This window comes from Zonotrichia albicollis, chromosome 5 (assembly GCF_047830755.1).
Source record: "Zonotrichia albicollis isolate bZonAlb1 chromosome 5, bZonAlb1.hap1, whole genome shotgun sequence".
NCBI lineage: Eukaryota > Metazoa > Chordata > Aves > Passeriformes > Passerellidae > Zonotrichia > Zonotrichia albicollis.
The window spans coordinates 51,280,587-51,297,487 of NC_133823.1; the positions used below are offsets into that span (position 1 = coordinate 51,280,587).

Genomic DNA, 16,901 nt, shown 5'->3' on the forward strand with positions numbered 1-16,901 from the left:
TGCTCTGCCTGTGATGTACTTTAACCACATGCAGTAGCAAAACAGAATTCCCACATCACCAGAGCAAGGAGAGAATTCAGATCCTGCCTTTCCAAAAACCAGATACATTTTTTATACTGCTCTACTGGTTTCAAGGGAATGGTTAAGAAATTCCATGTACTATACACTGCCTAAGCACAATTTAACACTAAAGGATTATTAATAATGTAGAACAAGATTGCTATGAAAGCAAAAATTCTGTGGAATCAAGGCAACAAGATGAAGTAGCTATGCAAGAAGATAGGCCTTATGAGCAGAATTGAATTCCAGATAAAGTGCAGCTTCCCTCCCCAGAATACAGAGACAGCCTATGATTGCAGCAATCAGAATCAGCAAGAGGTTATAAATTTAGCTAGTCTGAAAACCAAATGAAATGGAAAATAGAATGTCAAGCACTGAATAGCAAGCTAATGAACAGAGAGGAGCATCCACAACTTTCACAGCTCTGAAGAAATCATACAGGACTGTTTTCATCTTATTACAAAGCTCCCATACCTTCTCAGTGATTTTTCATGGGCAGCTCCTCACAGCACTGACTCCTTCACAGCACAACCAACAAACTCCAACTCTCTCCTCACCCACCTAACCCACTCTTTTGTAGAACTCTTCTTCTTATTGGACACAGCTGTGTGTGGCCTGTTAAGGGCAGGTCTGTTCCTAATCTTTGGTGATTAGTACAGCTGCAGCTCCTCAGGTGGGAGACTACCTTCTGCACTATTTTCTTACATTCTATCCCTCCACACAGGACCTTCTGTTAAGTTTTCAGGTCAAGATCATGTGGGATAATTAATTTCCCATGCTTAATGGGACAGCATGACACCAGCATGAATCTGTCATCAAGTCATTCCTAAGACACCATTACACTAAAACTTTCAAATTTAGTATGTCAGAAGAGAAAACAAAGAAACAAAATGCTTATTGTGTAAAGAGCCTTCTAGGAAAAGCAAATACAAAGTGTTTAATCTAAAATGCCACTTAGCTTTCTGGACCTTGAACTAAGAGCAGGACCATAGTGAGTTACTGTGACTAGCTCTGTCATCACACTGCTTCAAGGTAATTAAAAGGTCACAGTTATGATAGTGGCAATTATCCATTATATAGACCATGGAAAGACCAAGGAAAAAGATGCACTTCCCCTTTCCCTGGAGAGTATCTCAATTATATCTAGATCTATATATACAGACATGGATATGTAATATACATATAATACATACACACATATATATAATATATAATACACACACACATATACATATATGTTCTCTCTGTGTAGGAAATAAGTACAACTGACAAAGAATTCTAAAGGTCAAAAAGACAACAAAAATCAAATTCCTGAATGTATATATAGAAAGAATTCAGAGCATGCTCTGAATGACAGATCTTAGAAAAAGAAAGATTCTTAGGCAAAAAACCAAGGCAATAGATTACATAGCTATTGAGTTCTGAAAAAAACCAAATGAAGGTGTGTTTTTTACCTTTCCCCAGACCTCACAATATGAACAAACATAATACGTAGCCAACAGCCCCATCTGGTTTCTGAGACTGTACATGCAACTTCCAAAAACATTCACACTTCCTTTCTTTGTAGTATCTGTTAAATATAACACAAATCAGCATTTTCTGTAGAGTTCTTGAGAGATTAAAAAGGCATCATCTCAAAATTGACTTCTTTTGTAACTAAAGTAAAAAAATAAATTTTTCTGAAAAATATTTAGTTCTATGTAACACAATAAGAAAAGCTGTAATAAGTCATTGCAGACAATAGTGACAGTTCTGAAAAGGGCACTTAAATTGTCTTTGAGAATAGGGGAGGAAGGCCTTCACATGACCACTGAAATCCACAAAACTACTACTCATATTATGGGAGCCTTCAGTTCTACAAACCAGTTAGTTCTTAGTACAATATGTATGTAAGTTTTTTTGAATTAGAAGATAAAGCTAGTTCCCAAAGGTACTGCAGTAGATGAATTTGACAGAAAATGAGGAGTGGTGTCTGGGGAACTGGGTCAAACCAATTCTCAAGCCCATCTAACATGCTTGTACAGATGCATTTACTTGATGTCAAAAAATGTAATAAAACTAAGTCAGGCAAAGGAAGCCACAATTCATATTGTGTGGTTTTTCTGCTGTAACACTTTATTAAATATTTTTCATTGCATGTATGCATTAATTATTTTCCAATATCCATCAAGGCAGAAAGATATAGTGAAGAAAATTGTAGTTTAAAAAAGAGACCGTTGGGTTTTGGTTTTAGTTCACAGACTGATCCTTAACAAGTACAAGACTGTATCTTAAAGGCAATGAAATGTAATTCACTGTCATATAAACTGGTAATTTAGTCTGGGATAAGGAGCTCAACCTTACAGCACACAGATGATGAGTCATTGAATGCAGCCTGCATCCTCCTACAAAGCCAGTGCAGTATTTCCTTAGGTACTTCTGCAGTAGTTCGGCTGCATTTTCAAAAAATGCTTATGAACTCTTGTAACACCGATCAGGAGCTAAATTTATCCTCCTTACATTCAGCTCTGTTGCAAAGGTTCGTGCCTTTTGGTAGAAGAAGAGAGACATTTCCCTATCCACGAGGAAGTTATGGTAGATCACAGCAAGTCTGGTGTAAATCTTCAGTTGAGCTTTTTTATTGCCCAGGTCCATGGCAGCAGCGAGTGCCAAGTGGTAATACCCAGCTGCATCAAATGGGTCCTGAAATAAGAGGCTCAGAGATAGTACAACTGGTGCAAGAGGACTGCAGAGCTCAGGTATGTAAGCATCTAATAAAAATAGTATAGATTCTGAGCTTTTGAGGTTTTCCCAATTTACTGTTTACATTCCAAACACACAAAACCAGAAAATGGCAAAACCTGATTCTATGAAATATTACTCATTATAAAAAGTTGCTACACAAGTTATTAAAATTTCTTACCTTAAGGTCATAGAATATAATATCTCCTAAGACTGAGTACACCTTGACATAATAGAGTGTTTCCTCCTCAAACTCCAGAGGAGAGGAACAGAGGGACAAGGCCTTTAAATAGAAGTGTTCAGCCAGTTCACAGTGACCCAAATGGTGATGGATGGCCGCCAGGCGATGGTAAGCTATTCTTTCATTTAGCTGATTTCCTAATGACATAATGTAGAAGTCAGGACATAAAAAGAGAGACAGACTACTCAAATCTATGCTACTTTTTAAAAATTCTATGTTGAATTTGCTGAACTGTTATTGAAAAAAAAAACCCAACACATTTGCTTAAGAGATGCATGGTCAAAACCTGGCCTTCAAGAAAAATTCTATGAAACTTTTGAATTTTCTCCCATTGGATTTGACAGTGCCTGGGATTTTAAGAAATATATACATTAAAGATGAATGTAATTATTATAATATATATATATATACACATATACACACTGTGCATACTTACAAAGAATACAAAGGAATTATTATGAAAGAAAACGTTAATGGGAATAAAGACTCCCTTGACCATTCCAATATATATTTTACATGAAAATTTATGACAAAAAGATCACTTTCAGACTTATCAAAATGGCCTGTCTGCGCTTGTACAGAGGGTTAAGAAGGTTCTTAATCAGCTGAACAGCTACCAAACTTGAACAGTCATTTTGAAACAAGACCTATAACTTCTGATTTTTCCATCTTATGTTGTTCACATTCAGAGCTTTGGGCAAATCTGAAAGTACTCTCAAAAGCCCCTTAGGACTATTTTATTAATGAGTATTGTATCTTAGCTCTTAGAAGAACACTCAGTTTGGACATAAAATTCCAGGTTTGATTCTGTAGTCTACCAAAGGTTTTCCATTTGATCCTAAGTTAGAAGAGTAAGAAGTAAATTGCTCATTCTTGAATAGAAGCAAAAAATAGTAATTATAGTAGTGTTATGAAATCCTGGCAAGAAATTACTGAATGCAAAGGAAGAAAACTAAATTTAGAGTTCTGTTGTATTTTTAGAGGTATCACTCATACTCAGCTACAATGGAAATTGTTCTTACCTAATTTTACACTGATGACAAGAGCTACTCTTGCATATTCCAGACTTTCTTCATAAGCCTTCAGATTCATCAGCAATTCCACCAATTTATTGCATAACCTGAGTTCAGTGGTTTTGTTGCCAGTCTGAAGAGCAAGTGGAAGAGCCCTGTCCTGAAACACACAACATCAGCTTAGGTATGGCTGAACCCCAAGATGTGCACTGACAGCTCTCATTTATATTAAATCAAGTAATTTCTGTTTTCATCTTCCTCTTTGCTTAGAACAGGTCTTGCAACCAGAAGTGGATTTGAAACAGGTGATACCTGCTAACACCATGACAAGTACTCACTGGAACAGTTTGCTGAGAGGTTCATCTTTTGGTTCAGCATTTATAGAATACCTGCTATGGTGGGAGGTACATAACTATCAATGCAGCAGAAAAACTGCACAAACCCTGTAGAAAGTCACTGCTTTCTCCTTTTCCCAAGTACCATTGAAAAATATGTCTCCAGCAGCTTCAAACAATTCCATTCCTAAATTTGGATCTCCTGTGCAAAGAGCAGCATCCTGAGCAACCTGAGAAGTAAAAAAGGAATGGGGAAGGAAAGAAAAAAATTAAATCTTGTTTATTCCATGGTTAAAAAATTCATAAGTATTAGCAATTTTAAAAATATCTTTTTATTTTCTCTCCTATTATAGTGATGAGAAAGGCTATATTTGATGTAAATATGCCCCTTTTAGGTACCCTGTCTTTGAACAAGCCAATGGCAGGTGCTAAAGAAGAAACAAAAACCTGGTTACATTTTCTGGCAATAGTATCCTGCTATCTTCGTCAGCGCATTACATTCTAAGAACAGCAGTGTATTTGATAGCTGTCACGTAGTAAATTTGAATTAGATCAAACATATCATAGAAATAAATTCAAATTGCAAGTTAGATACTGCTAACGGCAGATTTAAAGGCCTGTAAGCTGATTTCTGTAAATAAATGCAGGTCCACTACTCTGTTCTCATAGATCAATACATCTTGTTAGCAAAAAGGATTTAATGACAGAGCATGCAAAGCAAGAATACCAGGATCCTCAGTTATTGACAGAGAAAATAAAAATGAAAAATGTGCCTTTTACAAAAGGCAAGGTTAAGAATCCTGCTCTGGCTTTGTCTTCTTTAGTTTTCAAATTGCATTCAGTTAATAAAAGTCCTTCTTTCTACTTGAGCACAGAGGTGTGCAGCACACACCCCTCTGCTCTCACACGTGAAAAGACAACAGCAGCTCCAGCTGGCCCTGTGTCATACTAGGCGTGGCCACAGCAGGAAAAATTCAGATGCTGTGGAATGCTTCCTAAAGAAGCTCCTCTGTTTTCCTGGGAATCTGGCCGACAAGCCAGCATGCTAAGGTGATTATTCTCTGTTACCCACCAGCAGGTAGCATGCCTGTGTCATGTAATTGCACGAAGGAACACTCAGAATCAACAGGAACTACGAAATGTCACTGCCCAAAATCCTTCCAGAATCAGGATTAGCAGAGGAAAATGCTGAGACTTTCCCCTTCTCCTGCTGAGCATTACATGAATGGTGGCACTAAATAATCAGAACATCAACTGGCAAAATGTATGGAATTTTTATATCTAATTACTTACTCTTACCATGCCACCTGCACAACACTGATACCACGTGCATGCCTGTAAGTGTGGACAATGTACCTGAATATAAAGATCCACAAGCTCATTCTGCCTCAGAACATAATAGATCTTTCCTGCCCGGAGCCAAGCATATGCCTCCTTCTCTTTTTTCTGGAGATCTATAAATATTCCAAGGCTTCTTTTGGTATATTCCAGAGCTGACCTGTAGGCCCTGAAACAAGGAAAAGTGCTAATCACAAAAGGTTCTTCAGAATTGCAAACAGTTTTCTTCATAGCAATAAATGTTGCTGTAAGACATTCTGTTCCCCTATTTAGGGCACAATTATAATTTCTCAGCTATATAACACTAGAAACTAAAGAACTCTTTTTTTTTTTCCCTCTTTTGTTCCATCTACAATTCCTGTTAGATTGTTATTATATTGTTACATATGTATAACAGAATATATATTATTATATTATGTTATTCATACATTTTTCCTATTATATCTTATATTATTTCAAGATGGTTTATATGTATCCTTGCTCTACCTCAAACTTGTGAGAAGAAGAAAAATCTTTGGTCATCTTTAACTCTATCATTTATAGATTTTTACTAAAAATGTCAAAGAAATCACATCTATTTTTTTTTTTTATAATCTATATATCTGACTTAAGTGTAACTGAGACTAATCAGCAATTGTTGAAAAAACCCCAAGAAACTGGAAAGAGTGGTAGGGCAGAGGAGAATAGGACATGTTATGATCTGTTCTAGAAGCACTCAAATTACCAGATTTATTGATGTTGTGGTGCTTTATACCTGACATAGAAAACCCAGAAATCTTAAAGCTTTCTCCATCTTGTGTTAGACTCCCATCACCTTGACCCAATGCATTTTCTTCTGAGCACAAGACACAAACGTATTAAAATGGAACATGAGCTGCGCAGCTGTGGTGTTGGAAGAGCTGAGTTTCCTCGTTACTCAGGGCAGCTAACACAAGGAATACTGGGGTACTGTGGTCTAACACCATATTCAGTTGTGCTGTTATCTGGTGGCATGCTAAGGTTATACAGTCTACATCTGGGAGCCAGGCTCCTGGGATATACAAATTACATCTACTATGAGCACACAGAGCAGCGGTTTCTCCAGCTAGGGAAGACTTTCTGCAAATTCCAGGCAGCTTGAAATCTTAACCAACTCCTTTGTCTTCAGTGTCTCCAAAGGATGGTCACCAATAATACCATTGAAGAGCCCTAACAAAGCAAAATAAATTGGGTGACCTACTAAGCATGTTAGATGCTCAGACTACAGGCACTTAAAACTACAATAGGCATCTGTTCTCTTTCCATGACTGAGAAATTTTTTTGCATCCTTACTGAGGCAAGCTTGAAAATATCTGAATCAAAAGTAACTCCTTGAAATACAGCAAGAAAAAAAACAATCAGACAAAGGAGCCTTAAAAAACACTCTAAATATTATTAGAGAAAACTGTTTCGTCAGCACTTGCTACTATAATTTAGGTTGTGTGGTTTGTTATTCAATAGATCAGAGCAAAAATTTGGTATTTGGAAAATAAAAGCAGTATGGAAATTGCAGAAGAGCAAAATTATGCAGGTTTCCACTTTGGTTTGTACTTATATAAGTTTTGAAAAAAGCCCTTCCTCGAAGAGGAACTCTTACATAGAGGCAATTTAATGCCTGACCTGTTTGGAATATGTCCTTTGGTGCCTTAAAAAAAAAGTCTTGCAAAAATCCTTGAAAACAAATCACCTGATATAGCAATCATCAAGAGCTGCATAACATAATAGGTTTAAAATGTATTTACAAAGATTTTAAAAATAAATTGGTTTCTGAAGTAGTGCTAATCCTTTCAGAACATCCTGTCTCCCTTGAGAGATTGCAGTTACTTAAAAAGAAACAAGAAGATTCTCCATTAGCACTGGACGTTTGAATTCTGATAAAGTGTATTACCAAAGCAGAGAGAGGAGAAAAAAAAAAATCAGTCATATTCAGCTTTTGCAGAAAAATTGAGATCCTTTGCAGGATGAAAAAGTTAAAATCAGAATGAAAGAAATGTCATTCAGCATGTCTTACCTTTCTGTTCCTAAAGACAAATAGAGCTGACTAATAGTTTCTAAAATTTGTCCCTCCAGAACTTTGTTGGACATCTTTCTGGCTAAAGATAGTTGATATTCATTGTAGATGACACACTGAGTCTCATTGGGAGCAACTGTACTGTAGAAATGACACAGCAGTTTAATTGCTTGCAGCTGACCTAAGATAATAGATTGGAAAAACAAAAATGAATCTCTGTTTTAAAATGAAAGTGAATTAATTTTAAAATTATTCATTTTCACTGTGTCACAAATTACAGCACAGATCCTGAAAGATATAGGAATCTAATGATTTCTAGAATCATCCCACTGCCATTTAATTCACCCCCAAAGTTCACAAATGCTAGAGATTACTTCAACCTTTGTTTCCAAAATAAAATAGTAATAGAGTCACCTTTGCCTGCATTAGCTGACTCAGTTATGGCATGAAAAATAACGAAGTATACATTAATCTTCTAAATACAGATATAACACATGTATAACTAACATTCCCAAAGAGAGTACATTTTGTGACTTCTAAGAGACATACTTACTCTCCAGATGACTTGTCTCCATTGCAATTAAAAAAGCCCATTCATAGTAAAACCTTCCTTTCTCTCTTTCGGTTCCACCAACATAATAACGTCCCAGCTGAAGGAGGACTTGGATAAAATCTTGACCGCAGTCCATAATTGGAAGCTTGGAGAATAGCTTAACTGCCCTTATAAAATAATGTTCTGCCAGCTTGCTGGCTGCTGCATGCAGGCAGAGTGCCCCAAAGTTGGCCAGGGCTATGGCTTGGTTATGGGTCACCTCAGTCTCTTCCGAAAGACGCAGTGCTTTGTAGTAGCTCTCAGCAGCTCCTTTTGTGTTGTTTGTCCTTTTCAAAGCAATGGCAAGCATGTTGTAAGCAATGCCAAGCTGGTGAGGACTGCTCCATGCAGAGCCTACAACAGTATTTAAAATGGCTAAAGCCACTTCATACTGCTTGTAAAGAATGTATAGCCAAGCAAGTGAAACCAAATAGTTGATCGTTTCCTCTGGCCTAGCAGAAGCAGAGTCCAGTGCTTTCATCATGTAAGCAACGGCTTTTCCATACTGTTTGTGGTGGCTGTACAGCTTTGCTAAGCTGAGATAGATAGTGCTGCACAGTCCTTCCTCCTCATTGGTAAAGACAGAAGAAAGTGCTTGTATGAGGTAAGGTGCAATTTGAGATGGGAATATTTGTCTGAGTTTTCTCAGGCCATATAGTCTGGGAGCATTTTTGATGACTAAATCAATCCTTTTCAGGGAATCCATTAAGGTACTGGAGCTCTGGGGAGAGGTAACCTTTACACAACTAAGTACAATGTGTGGCAAACACTTTTCATGGTAGGACTCCGCCAGTTTGAAGTAACAGTGGTTGGATAAACTGTTTTGTAAACCCAGGTCATTGAGCAACAGCTGAAATCTTTCCAAGAATGGCAGTGCCTCTTGGTGTTGTTTGCGTGCACTGTAATGTTTTGCCAGCAGAAAGCATGCCCTTGCCTCTGCATGTTTATTCTGGCTCAAAATTGTCCTCTTCAGAGCATACTTCAGTATATCTGATTCCAGGTCAGCACTGCAAATGTAATTGGGAATTCCCATGAGAAGAGATGCAGCCTTGTCAAAAATATGAGTACACTTCTCTTTGTTCTTCTGGGTCAAGTAGATGACTGTTAGATTTGTATAAAGAGCAATCACAAAGTACAAATCACTAAACTCTCCAGCTACTGCTCTCAGTGCTTCCTCAAAATACACACGAGCTTGGGAAAACTTCAGCTTTTTGACACTGAGCCTGCCTAAGAGAAAGCATAGCCTGGCTAGTGCCCAGGACAGACCTGCTTTCTTTGCTGCTTCCCTTGCTAATCTAAAAAAATTAACCAGTTCTTCTTCTTCTGAAAATCCATAAAACATGCTATTTGTAAATGAATAAGAGGAATTATACAGGCTTTTGAAGTTGCTCTCATACTCTTTCCTATTTAAGAAGAGTAACAATGGCTCAATGATGTCATATGCTTGAGACTCTTCTTGACATATGTGGAAGCTAGGCCCTTCAGGTAGAGGAAATATTTCAGTCTTTGTAGAGCCTGCAGATTCCTTCCCTTCAGCAGCTGGCTCTTCAGCTTGAGTGGCCTCCAAATTCTTGATGTTCTTCAGCAATTCTTCTATCTTGCCATTCTTGCTAGTGGATCCTGGGCTAGAAGGTGAGCGTGCAATTTCTGAAATTTAAAAATAAATTACAGATCACAACTTCTTGTATGCATGCACACAAAGGCCTTTGATAGACCAACTAAAACATTTGTCAGTGAAGATGCTGTTACAAAAACATTATGTAAACATATCATGATTTCTTAACAGAATGTCTAGAGAAAAGCCAAAGGTGTAAAAAGATAGCAAGGAGGATGGAGAAGTGTGGGAGACTGGAGAAGTGGGAATAAACACAATGTGTCACATGTAAGCAGGTTAGTGATCAGTACACTTGTCTAGCAAGGCCCTGGGCCTGATCCAACACTAATCCAACTCAGCCTTAATTCAAACTGCCTTTTGTCTGTGTACACTCAAAAATACAGTCAGTGTATATTCTCTGTTCTGCCCAAGAAATACAATTCAGACTAGCTGGTAAGCAGAAGGAAATCTAGGAAGATCCAAGGTCTGAAGTGGAGGCTGGATAAGGGCCCTAGGATCAGGGCATACTTGGACTTAAGGTGTGAGAGAAATGGGAAACCATACATGCAGAGTAAGGGTATGCCTGTGTCCTGACAGCATGCTCAGGCAGGGCAGCCAGGGCAGGGAGTAGGATTGTGCTGTTTGAGCTGGTCAAGTCTCACTGTGCTTGGGGGTGCCTGCAAAGGTTCTGTTCTCCTGCCCTGTCCTGGCCAGCGTTTTGTGTAATAGGATTTCTTCTATCCATCAAATACCAGCCCTGATTCTCTGCTGGCACAGATTATCTTTCACAAAATTACCAATTCGTGACAACGGATTTGGCCATTGATCTAAATTCTCCTAGTGACAACATCATTGAATACCTACAAATATAATAAAGGCAGATATGCCATGAATTCTTAATCCTCCCACTGTTTTCCAGGCCAGTTAATAGGGCAGGGATTAGGGATGGAGTATACAGTCATAGTCAGTTCTTAAATTTTCAGCTGCAGATCAACAGGAGCTTGTTGAAGTCACAGATTTAGAGCTCAATTCTCTTAGAATCTCATTTCTGACACTGCAGCAGAATCACAAATGTAAAAATTGTTGTTTAGGAAAATGCTTTACAATATGAGTAATGACAGTGACAGCTTAGCAACAAAATGCTAAAGGGAAATAATTCTGCATTCTCAACTAAATATCTCCTTTGGGAAATCTATTTCTGGGTCGAAGTTTTTTAGAAAAGAAAAAATCTCCTGGAATTCAAACTCAGCAGTTGCCAGGTGCCCCATAAGCAGTATTTTGCCTTGATGAACAATGTGGAGGGGCTGGGAGATGGTGAATGTGTCACATCAGTGAAAGTCAGTCATAGAATTTACAGATGAATAGCAAGTCCAAAGAAAGACATTTGCTATCACTGAAGCCCACAATGTCTTACAGAAAACCTAGTAAGAAGGGGTTAAAGCAAAATCTCAGAAAGCAAACAATGAGACAAAGAAATTAACATGTGAAGAGACATTAGAAGGACAATAGCTGGCAAAGACACCAAAAATATCAGAAGTCTCATTCATTTTCTGTAAAAATTGTATGTGTATGAAGTATTACCACATTCATGAGCTTTCTGAAATTCAGGTTCTTCTAATTCATCTGTAAAAAAGAAAAAATTCATCTTAGCTATAGTATCTTGGTCATTTTTCAATTTCAAATCTCCTAAAATAAGGCTATATTTAGTTAATAATTCTTTAAATCAGAAGAATTTGATAGATCCTGGAAACTTAGAAGAAAATAAATATTCTGACCCAAAGCTAACAGGAGCTTACCCTCCTGCTGATGCAATTCACTGCTTGTGCATGGCTATCATTAAGTAGTTACCTCTGCTCAGTAAGGTGGAGAGCACATCACAGTCAGAATTGAAGCCAACCTGTCCTGCAGGAAGGTGGCATTTCTGCTGCATTAAAATACAAGTGGGCAGCAAAGATATGACCATTCTCCACAACCTGCTCATTAAATGAGGTAGCAAGGAGCCCTTAATACTTTTAGTGTGACTCCCAGGGGAATGGAGATAGAGGCGGGAGGATAAGTTATTTAGGGTTGTTTTAGTAGATGAATGTTGAACTTTTGTAACCATTCCAATAACAGGTGGGTGAAAAAACATCATTCTTATTTTAGAAAATTTAGCTTGATTCTATAGGCATTATAACTACAGATCTAGCTTTACATTTAAACATAGTAATTCTTAAATGCTCTACAGATGCACTATTTTGAGTAGCAGATATTTCTCAAAGAATTTAAGTTGTCATGATGCATTTCAGGAATATTTTCACTGTCTTTCATACATTTGATGCAATAGAAGTGGTACTGAGGGTAGGAAGGATATATACAAAAGCAGAGACTCACAGACCTATTTAAGCTCTATTTAAGCTGGTGGAAAGCTACTTTACTAGCCTTTGAGAATGACCTCTCACTGACTGTTTACTTCTGGAAGTCCTTTTTATAAATGCTTTTCTGACTTTGGTGGATGAAAGCCACAGATGTTTACAGTGGTTGTAACTTAATACTCTAAATATTTAATCAGGGAAGTGCTCATAAGTAAATACTTCTCAGTAGATTGATGTAGATGGAAGAATTGAAAAGCCATTTAGTCAGATCATAAAACAAAATATCAAGTGAATATTGAAAATTATTGCTCTGGATGAGTTATGAGAATCAATTGAGCTGTTTAAGAGAAAAGTGGCAAAGATGATACTATGAGCTTGGGAAGATGCAAAAGAAGGTTGTACTTACAAATATTAGGGAGGAGATGTAGAGAAAAATGTGCAGCAGCAAAATAGCAGTATGTCCATTAACCCCTGACCTACTTTGGTACCTTAGAAGTTTGAGCTTTGGTTCCCAGGCTTTTCATTAGGGCACAGGAGGGAGATGTGCAGGCATTTTGCACATTGCCAGGGCAGGTCTGACACACCCTAGTTATTGTTCACACTCACACACACCCTGCTGATTTGCAGAATTAAACCAACGTGCCTGACTCCAACCTACACTGCAGCTCCTTTCAACCTGGAGCCTACAGTTCTGTCTCTCAGGATGGCATTAATGGAGATAAAACTTCCTGAGGTATTGGGCAAGCAAATGCATCACCAACAGCCTGTGATGGAATAAGAAACCACTGTATCTCCTCAGTTCAGCAAGACTATTACTGATGCCTCAGGTTTTAGCTTTTCTGTTTTTCAGATTCTGTACTGCTTTAGTGTGTGGGTCTGGGCTTCCCCTATATTAGGGGATAGTAAGCTCTCTTCAGAGAGTAGTGAGACAAAACAATTCCTTCTCTAGTTGGGGGCCAAGGACAGCCCATCCAGATCTCAGGCCCAAGAGCATAAACAACGGTGGAGTGAAGAGAGAAGACAAGAAGGATGGGACTTCGTGGGCTGGAGCTTTAATTGGACAATTAACTCCAATATGCTAATGGACCAAAACTTATAAAAGTGTGAGACCCCATGACTGGTCACCCATTTTGTGACTATTTTGAGTTCACCTGGGGTGTAACCCTGGCTGGGCTCTTGTGCTGCCCAAGGTGAAACTACTGAGGCCTCCTAATAGACATGTACTTTATTCTTTAGCTCCACCTACTCTCTGTTCTAGGTTGGCCTTCTCAGGGCATCATTACATCACCCTGCCTTGCAGTAAGTATATAAAGGTGAAACCCCAGTTACCCCAATTGCCTATGCACGGCACAGAGAAATAACAGCTGTATCAGAGATTATGTTACTATGACTATGATTTTGCTACTTTTCTATACCTTTGAAAATTAAATCAAGCATGAAGAGGTGTGTGTTTGCATGAGCTGTCAATAATTATTAGGCCGTGCTACCTTTCCCAAGACAAAAAGCCAGCAGTGTTTGGGTGAACATACTGCTTTATACAATGCAGCCATGTGAAATTATAATTTGTAATTTAGTCAAGTAAAAGCTTGGAGATCTGTGTAGCACAATAAGAGAGTTTTTAAAAGCCTGTTGTTTAAATTCATTCAGGGAAAAGAAAAAAAAATACAAAATATTTACAAATCCTTTGCTGGAAAAAGCCTTGAAACAGCAGAAAAATAGCAAAGATTATATAAAGGATTTTTACATGCCATATCAAAGATCCAATTGATAATGAAGCTATTTCAAAATAAGTGTAAATGCTGGGATATCATTGAAGAAATAATTTTATAACAGGGGTACAGGAACTTACACAATGTATCTTGTGCAGTAAAAAGTAAAACTCACACTTACCTATTCTGTACACAGAGCAAACATCTGTGATGGAGGTTTGTTTCAACAAGTGTACTACTTCTTCCAAATTTTTTTCTTTTGAAAAAAAGGATAGCTCTTCAGCTTCAAGAAAATTCAGATGTTGCGGTCTAGCAAAGAAAGGAGTGACTTAGAAGGTGCCTGGAAGCAGATTTGGCTTAAGGATCTCTCTGCATCAGTCACATATGAACTTGTTAGAGAAACTAATACAATCTTTACATTATTGGTTGTGCTGTGCTCAAAATTAGTTTCTGTCAATGTATAAAATATGCATATAAACTGATAGTAACTATGCTAACAACAAACAGTTTCTGCCATATCAGACTAAGCTTTGTGTCAATGTCATTTGATAGCATTTTATGAGAGTATTTATTAGTGGCATGAGTTTTGAAGGACTTTATGGTATTGATTTTGTAATATAAGCTTTGAGTTACATATGAAATGGACTGCCAAGCAGCATTTAAGAACTCCTTGTTTCAGTGTGCAAACAGTTCAGGCATATTAATAAGAGCAGCCTATTTACATGGTGCCAATGCATGATGAAATACACCCTTTTTAGACACCAGTCTGCATTATTAGCAACTGTTTGCAAAGGTCCCATTAGAAGCAAGTTAAGGCATATAACTAAGGGTACTGGGAAAAAAAACCAGAACTTGGATGCTTTAACATAGATCTTGAGAGACCAGCAAGAGAATACTTTGTGAGGGTAAAGCTGCTTGGATCTTGTGAGCCAAAGAGTAGAAACTGAACCTATATAAGTACAGCAACCTCTTTTCCCAGGAAGAAACTCAGGTACAGACTGATAATATTTTGCAATATTTAAGTAGACTTGATATTCCAATTCCTTTGCAGTTTTGACTGATACATGCTATGACAATTCACATACAAGCAACAACACAAAAACCCCCAAACCAACCCAAAAAAAAACCCAAAACCAAAAAAAAACCCAAAACACAAGAAAACCAACCACCAAATAAAAAGACCAAAATAAACAGAACCACACCCTGAATTTCATATTCAGCATTTCAAAACTGAGAGTAGGAAACTAGATTATTTTTGTTTATGAGAGGTAAATATGTATTACTCACTTATTTCTTGGTAAGTCCAGTTTAACGTGACCTGTCTTTACAAAACCTATTTGGTCAGTACACACATGTCTTCCAAGAAACCACTCCATGCATTCAATGAAGTAGCCAAGGATCTCAATTTTGTCCCCTTCCTGGAAACTCAGCTCTTCTGACACAATACTTTCATAATTCATCACAGCTAGACAGGATCCCATTGCTGGAGATAAAGGAGATAAATATTTGCAGATAAAGTCATTTAACAATAGAAATACACTTAATAGAACAGCAACTCAGCAGAATATATTTAACAAAAGACATTCCTGGAACCTATGAGTTGAATATCTGCTGTGACAAGACTTAGAGCTTCCAAACCTCATTGGTTTGATAATTAGATCTGTAAATAGCATAAAAATCCTCATTTCCCATTAGAAAGCAAAGCCTAAAATAGTCTCACAATTCTAACATAATTCACAATGGTCCAAAAGAAATGTTTTAAGTCCTTACTTTCCCTCTTATAAAGGGCTCTGAACTTGGGCCAGAGTAAAGCACTTGAACCAATTTTGAACCAATTAAAATAATTCTTATGGGATAAAGGTGGGTCTATACCACTCAGTACAGTATTAAAACTGAAATAATGGAAGAAAATAAGCCATATTTGCTCTTTAACCTCACACTATCTGTATAAGTTTTATTTCTCTGGCAGTATGAAAAAAAGCAGCACACATATCAAAGATCCACAATTACATTGGTGTACTTTCTGAGGCATCCTCAACTCAGTCACTCTGTACTACCTTGTGTAGCATTTAGGAGGAAAAAGGAGAAAGACAAGACTTTAGAGTTTGACTCTTTGGAGTTTAATCTTAGACAAATATATAGTCTCACTAATTTTACTGCAAACTAATTTTGAAAGCTCTGTGCCCACTAATAAAATGGACAAAAAGTTATTGAACTTTTTAGAGTCTGTTCTAGCAGAAGCATAGAGTAAATTTGGGGTTATTCTAATGTTGATGTTTGAATGAAGTTTCTTACCAACTTTTTTGATTGATTTAGATTCATTTTTATATGAAAAATCAATGGGATTAGAATACCCTTTAAGAAACCACCTGAAAGCAGAAAAAGAAATTGGAGTTAGTGTATGGAACACTTTACTTAATGTTGTGACAGTCATACTTAAAATACAGATGTAAACTGAAATGTGTCCCTCCCACAATTAGCTTTCAATTTCAGCACTGCCCATACATTTCAGACACATTTGTGGTTTCATTAATATTAGTAGTAAAAGTACTGCTACTTCAGGAAAACAAACCCAACTGAGAAAGTCTTGCTATTTTTCCCTGCCCCAGGTAGAGGCATCCCTAGGCAGACATGCAGATGTGAATTAGATGTATATGGAATAGGTAGGTAGTCAGGTACCTACTGATGGAAAGGCTCCAATGGCTCCAGGGAAGCATTAGACCACATGGGCATGTCGCTATCCACAGATCCAGCTGTCACATCTTCAGTAAAAGCCCCAGTCTCAAAAGAAGTTGATTCTTTGTCTGTAACCATCATCTTTCTTATCGTATTATCAGGATATAAAACAAAAAAGGATCCTAAAATAAAAGCAGTTGAGCAGATGTCATTTTATGTAATATATTAGTGTCATATAA

The 16,901-nt window shown here is 37.4% G+C and overlaps 1 protein-coding gene and 1 long non-coding RNA gene across 5 annotated transcripts in view; one reads left to right on the top strand and one right to left on the bottom strand.

Moving 5' to 3' along the window:
* The window catches only part of LOC113459113 (uncharacterized), a 36,733-nt gene extending 28,957 nt beyond the window's left edge, over nucleotides 1–7,776 (top strand). Inside the window, exons 3-4 of the long non-coding RNA XR_012580495.1 lie at nucleotides 2,689–2,798; nucleotides 4,311–7,776. This is a non-coding gene — a long non-coding RNA (uncharacterized LOC113459113). The remainder of the gene's footprint in view (nucleotides 1–2,688; nucleotides 2,799–4,310) is intronic.
* The window catches only part of SH3TC1 (SH3 domain and tetratricopeptide repeats 1), a 28,412-nt gene continuing 13,660 nt past the window's right edge, over nucleotides 2,150–16,901 (bottom strand). For 2 of the 4 annotated variants that reach the window (XM_005485725.4, XM_074541682.1), the window contains exons 7-18: nucleotides 16,670–16,844; nucleotides 16,282–16,355; nucleotides 15,274–15,469; nucleotides 14,168–14,295; nucleotides 11,505–11,546; nucleotides 8,291–9,976; nucleotides 7,738–7,918; nucleotides 5,727–5,877; nucleotides 4,478–4,600; nucleotides 4,045–4,195; nucleotides 2,963–3,159; nucleotides 2,150–2,742 (exon numbers count right to left, since the gene is read on the bottom strand). In XM_005485725.4, the coding sequence (XP_005485782.2) occupies nucleotides 2,512–2,742; nucleotides 2,963–3,159; nucleotides 4,045–4,195; nucleotides 4,478–4,600; nucleotides 5,727–5,877; nucleotides 7,738–7,918; nucleotides 8,291–9,976; nucleotides 11,505–11,546; nucleotides 14,168–14,295; nucleotides 15,274–15,469; nucleotides 16,282–16,355; nucleotides 16,670–16,844 (3,335 nt within the window). In that variant the 3' untranslated portion in view covers nucleotides 2,150–2,511. Of the gene's footprint in view, nucleotides 2,743–2,962; nucleotides 3,160–4,044; nucleotides 4,196–4,477; nucleotides 4,601–5,726; nucleotides 5,878–7,737; nucleotides 7,919–8,290; nucleotides 9,977–11,504; nucleotides 11,547–14,167; nucleotides 14,296–15,273; nucleotides 15,470–16,281; nucleotides 16,356–16,665; nucleotides 16,845–16,901 lie in introns of those variants that run through there. The other 2 variants (XM_074541683.1, XR_012580494.1) reach the window with 2 other exon arrangements.